A 6,053-nucleotide genomic window follows, 5' to 3' on the forward strand; every position below is an offset into this window, starting at 1 on the left:
TGTGTGCCGTGGTGCGATCAGTTTTTTCTCTCGTCTGGACACACCAGGTTAATCTTCCAGTAACAGAAGGTATACTATAATATAATCAGTAAGAAAGAGCTGAAGTGATCGTGTTCCACGTATCTCCTCCGAAACCGCGTGCACGTATTCGTCACGGAATCAGAGGCTGGGCCTTCCTGGACGTACGAAGTTCGCCATTCCTCTCTTACGGTTTAAAACGCGATTTTGTCGATCGTTAAAGTGACTTTTTGGAGGCAATTTTCTAAAAGTTATAGTGCCGAAGAAATTCGAACATGTTCATCGGAAACCGTGCACCAACCTTTTTAAAATGCATAAATCCGCATGCGCACACACCAAGCCATGACGCGCTGCGGGTGTGGATGTATAAACAACCAAGCACTGCGCGCACAGCTGTGAGGGCGAAAAATTTAAGACAAACCCCCAATGAGAGACGGGCTGCAGTTGTCATGTGTGCTGTCGTCGTGTGTTGTGTGCGTCGTGCGTGTGCGTGTGTGTGTGCGCCGCCCGATGTGTGTGTAAATGTGGTATTGTGTGTGCGTAGGGTGCGCATGTGATTGTTGCGTGCGCATGCCCCATGTGTGAAATGCGAGGACTTTCAAGAAAATATATCTTCAAAACTACTCAATGCATTTTGCTTTCTTTTAAGAATTTCATTTATTATTGATGCCGCTTCTAACCAGTATGATATTTTCAAAAATAATATTTAAAGTAGTGAAATAATTGTACTATGAAATCACCCAATTTCCCTTTTTTTGAAAAATTGTATGTCATTTTAGAGTAAAATTTCAGATTTGATATATATTTATATACATTTATTTTAAACAAACATTGATATATGACTCGAATCTAAATATCAGTATTTGTCATTTACTGTAAATACATCCTCAAATAAAAATGAGAGATAAATGGTTAAACCGCCATCCTCAAATCAGACCCCACTCAAACCCGTCTGGAGGACGGGTAATAGCTAGTATATACATATAAGAGGTCAGGGAATAGAACTATTCCAGTGTTTCCGCTGCATTGACATGAGCGAGGCGGGCCGCCTCGCTCAAATTCTCAGCTGCCACACAGAACTTTGTCCAAAACACCGCTTCGCTGACAAAAATCAGTGTTCTTCCATCAATAAACCACGCTTTATTGAACTAAAATCGAAATAATAGCTTAGAATTCACCAAATTGCACCACTTTATTCAGAAATTGTGGAAATGAACCCCGGACAACCCCCCCCCCTAGCCCATGTGGGTGCTCGCTTTGCTAGGACCTCAAAACGCGCAAACACACCAACACAAAATTTACCACCTAACAGACCTTTTTGGCCAGGGGAAACACTGTATTCTCTATGCACATATGGCAAATTAGATCAAGTGCGAAAACATACTCGGTCCATTACGCCATACGTGATGTCTGTGAACACATATTTCGCTGAATCGATGTTGCATAGATCTGGATCATGCGCGAGAACTTCGGAGATGGGCTGTCGAGAATTCATCACAGGAGGCATCTGAAGTTTATGCTTGGCACGATCGACCGTTTCTCGTTCCAGCTGAAGTTGTGAAATTATACTTTACACGTATCTTTCTTGTTATATAATGTTAGTTTAGAATTAAACTATTATTAAATTGAACAGGCAATTGTTCACACTGTGATCTAACTGCTTGGTGAAGCCTAGCTGTTGTTTTTGTCAAACTAATGAAAAACTCGAGTATATAAGCTACTGAGCTTGTATTACACACCTGTTCTAGTTCAGTCTTTGTCATCAGTTTAAACTTCGGATTCGATCGTGGCTGCTTTTGCACATGAAACACCTTGTTAATGTTCAGCCTTGTAACCCTGTACAGAATCTTTTGCACTTGTTCATCTAGGAACAATTTTTCGACATCCCTGCCTTGGAATGTTGAATTCTCATTGTCTGTAATTTAAGATATTATTAATTAGTTAATCGAATTTTGTGCAAACAAACCTAGAGTTTATTTTCGTAAGTTCAACGATTATGGAGCCTGGAGATGGGCAACTGCATGACTAAAGCTGAAATTCCACAGGCCGATCGAGTCTCTCAGTGCTCTATATATAGACATTTCAAACTATGGTTTATGTCATTGGCAAATTGCTGTTTCCAGTGTAACACAGGTCTAGCCTGCAATGAGGCAAACACTCAGTAATTACTGGAGTTATTATTAATGATGGGGTTAACTTAGGAACCTTGGTGATGATACTAATAAAATATTTCCTTTTCAATCTAGTAACAGATAAGGATACAGTCGATCATACACAGGACCACCAGAATCTAGCTCTACCGTACAGGTTTGCTCCAACTACAGGTCTATGCTTCAACCTATGACGAGAAACGGAGAAGAATGTTTACAGCCGGCAACACTGTAGTCTGTGACACAATAAAAATCACTATATGTTTGCAACATATATTTGTATTCTTCAGCCAGCCAGCTAGAAATTCACTTTTAAAACACAATAACATGACCAAATTGGCCCCTTTATTGAACACAAACGATCGCACGATGAAATCATAATTCCACATACAAATTAAAACACTAGTGAGTAGGTGGCCTGCATTTTTCCAGGGAGGGGTGGACGGCCTTCCACCACCACTACATGGGTTGGTGTTGAGCTATATAGAGTATAGTAGCTGTAAGGAGAAGGTAAGTCAACTACTTAGTGATCACACTATGACTAAAACACAATAAGGTATACATAATCATTAATAATCAACTAATACAGTCATTTGGAAAGTAATTGAACACAATAAATAATTTAATTTTCCGCCCCTTAAGCACCAACATGGATGTGTGTTTTGGTAGTGCGATCATTCACGTTCCATAAAGCAATTAAAGGGGCTTATTACCTCCGCCAACGGAGTTGGGAGGAGGTTATGTTTTCGCTCTCGTGCGTTCGTGTGTTCGCGCGATCGATATTAGCGCGGCGGTCGATCGATATGACCCAGCGAGCCAGCCAGCGCAGCGACCCAGCGTACGTGTACATGCGTGAGCGAGCAGCAGCAACGAGCGGCTGCTACGAGCGAGCGAGCAGCAAGCCAGCGTGTCGCAGCAGTATGTCGCTGGCGAAGGTATGCACTCTCCGTGAGTGCCCTCTGTCTAGTTTGATCATGTTATTATGATTGAAAAGTGAATTTCTAGCTTTGGCCACCTCCTAAGGCTAAACAAGAACACAAGTTTATGTTGAAGGCTAGAGTGATTTCTTAATATTGTGCCACACACTACATTGTTGCCGGCAACGCTGCAAGCATTCTTCTCAGGTTCTCGTCATAGGTTGTAGCGGTAGGCCTTGTACTTGTAGCGGGAGCAAGGGGCTACACCGGTAGAGCTAATACTAATACTTCTAATGTGGGCCTGTACGGTCCGTAGTATTTGGACGCTCGCCCAAAACTGGACGCTCCTAAGTGCGCATGCGCAGTAGGCATCTGCGCATCTCGCCCATCAAAAACGGTCGCAATAACCAAACATGGCGGCCAACCCAGTCACTCATGGAAACAATTTGCAATGTAGTAAGACTGTGTTGTGTGTCAGGTTACAAGGCGAAACAAAAAGAAAACAAAAGAGCATGGCTACTATTTCCTACGGCCCTGCAAAACAAGATTCGAACAAAGAGAAAACAAGCAAAAAACAAAAGAGCGTGCGCGCATGCGCACTTAGGAGTGTCCAGTTTCGGGCAAGTGTCCAAATACTACGGTACAGGCCGACCTGTACTGTACTCTAGTGATGTCACAATCATCGATTATACTCGATCATCGGTTGAACAGTGGCTCGAACCAAGCGCTTAGTGATGTCACAATCATCGATTATACTCGATCATCGGTTGAACAGTGGCTCGAACCAAGCGCTTGGTTATCAAAATCCATAGGTAATCAATTTCATCGAGAAAAAAAAAGATTGAAATAAATGTAAAACTTGAAAAAGAAAACTTGGAAAAGTGATGAGAATCAGAGATATCAATGCTACTATACAAGTTATCCTTTATTAACATACATGTATTATACACACAGTAGTAAACAGTGCAAAACAAACAGTAAACAGGGCTAAACAAGCACATACTTCTACTTCTATACTGGACAGTCCGTGAGGAATAAACGTCCAGGGAGTGCGCGAAGAACTCCAGGTGCACGTGAGAGACTTGCACAGAACATTTTCAAAATGTAGACAGTAACAGGTTCCAGAGATCGAGGCTTCTCTGGGCCAGGCACTCATTACTGAGTGCGACTAGCATACGGCAATAGGCTGTTGCGAGCTGTTGTAGTTGCCCAGCCGGAGATGCGTTTCACTTCCTCGAGGTGGCATAACAACGAAGCTGCCTGACTCAATGTTTTTCCAGAGAGACCCAGTGAATTGCTGTGCTGTTGGACTAGTGAGTAGTGACTCCGGTAGCAGATTCCAGCTTCTGATTGTTCTAGGAAAGAAGCTGAACCTGTACCCATCTGTCCGGGTTCTGATGTTGTTGTATGTAAGCTGGTGTGTGCCATGGCATATGCTGGTGCTTTTGGTAAGGAAGGATGGAAAGTCGACTGCTGCCTGTCCGTTGATTATCTTCCAGAATAGGGCCTGTCGGTTGACAAACCTGCGTTCCTGCAAGGAGGGCCATTGTAGGTCTGCGATCATTTGTGTAACACTCTCAGTTTGCTGGTAATTCCCCGTTACGAAGCGCGCTGCTCGTCTTTGCACTTTCTCCAGGGAGGTGATATCCTTCTGTGTGTGTGGATCCCAGACACTACTTGCATACTCGAGGCTCGGCCTCACGTATGCTTTGTATGCCATCTCCTTGACAGGTTCTGGGCATCCTACAAGGTTCCTGCGGATGAAATTTAGGGCCCCGGTTGCCTTTCCTTTCGACCGACTGATGTGGGTAGACCAAGAGAGGTCATCAGTGAGCTCCACGCCGAGGTAGAGTTGATGTTCCTCCTTTTTGAGCTTGGTTCCCATGATGGTATAGGTCTGCTTTATTGGGGTTTGTTTCCTTGATATTGTGAGGGTGGTGCACTTTTTTGGATTAAATGACATTTGCCAGTTGATGATGAACACACGTACATGCACACCGTACGACGTTACGCACACGCAGGCATTCAACACCCCGAGTAACCGATTGTAACCGATCATCGGTTACTTGAGTTGGTTCCAACCGATGATCGATTACGAAATTACAACCGATTGACAACACTACTGTACTCTGTAGACTGTAGCTTGTGACGTGAGTCACTGAGTGTAACACTAACAGTAGCAGTGTGTATCGCGCTCGCCTAATGAGGCTAATCAGTAATCACTAACATGAGTACTATAATCGTTATCTTAAATATAAAAGCAATAAACGTGACCTAGATATTTGCATCACAAGCACCTTTTGTTTCCACAGTAGAAGTAAGCATCCGACAAGATATTCCCGTAACATTTTGCCTGATACTCTGAAGAACAGACAAACACGATCTTCTTAAGGGCGCTGCCATGTTGCGAACTATCCTAGCTCTTGTTTCATGCCTTTGCTCAGATATTTTTTTACATTTTTTTATATGGGGAATTTTAGATGTAGTAACTTTTTAATAACTATTTGGCAAATTAGATATACAGTTATAATTTATTTGATACTAACTAAGCTTAATTTGGTTATTTGTTCAACACGAAGTTTCGTGGCCTTGGCAGCGTCAACGTTGAACTCATACGATATACACATAAAAATAATATAGAGAGAATCTCTATATTATTTTTATGGATATACTCATGTATTTTAACTATTAATGATATATATAGACATGAGAACAATAAATACAAAGCATATATTGTTCTCAGCTGTGGGCGAACTGCTCACTGTCAAATTCATAATGTTCGTAACGCAAAATGCCCGTGGCGTTGTCCCTCTAGCTAAAAAAATTAAGCCATCTATATATACACACACACACACACACACACGCAGCACGCACGCACGCACGCACGCACGCACGCACGCACGCACGCACGCACGCACGCACGCACGCACGCACGCACGCACGCACGCACACACACACACACACACAC

The 6,053-nt window shown here is 42.9% G+C and overlaps 1 protein-coding gene across 1 annotated transcript in view; it reads right to left on the minus strand.

Annotated features, from left to right (window-relative positions):
- The window catches only part of LOC106820985 (28S ribosomal protein S22, mitochondrial-like), a 9,447-nt gene extending 3,955 nt beyond the window's left edge, over positions 1 to 5,492 (minus strand). Inside the window, exons 1-3 of the mRNA XM_014825603.1 lie at positions 5,383 to 5,492; positions 1,758 to 1,933; positions 1,403 to 1,567 (exon numbers count right to left, since the gene is read on the minus strand). Of these exons, the coding sequence (XP_014681089.1) occupies positions 1,403 to 1,567; positions 1,758 to 1,933; positions 5,383 to 5,488 (447 nt within the window). The 5' untranslated portion in view covers positions 5,489 to 5,492. The remainder of the gene's footprint in view (positions 1 to 1,402; positions 1,568 to 1,757; positions 1,934 to 5,382) is intronic.
- Positions 5,493 to 6,053: the final 561 nt, after the last annotated feature.

Source organism: Priapulus caudatus, unplaced genomic scaffold (genome assembly GCF_000485595.1).
Source record: "Priapulus caudatus unplaced genomic scaffold, Priapulus_caudatus-5.0.1 Scaffold54, whole genome shotgun sequence".
Taxonomy (NCBI): Eukaryota; Metazoa; Priapulida; class Priapulimorpha; order Priapulimorphida; family Priapulidae; genus Priapulus; species Priapulus caudatus.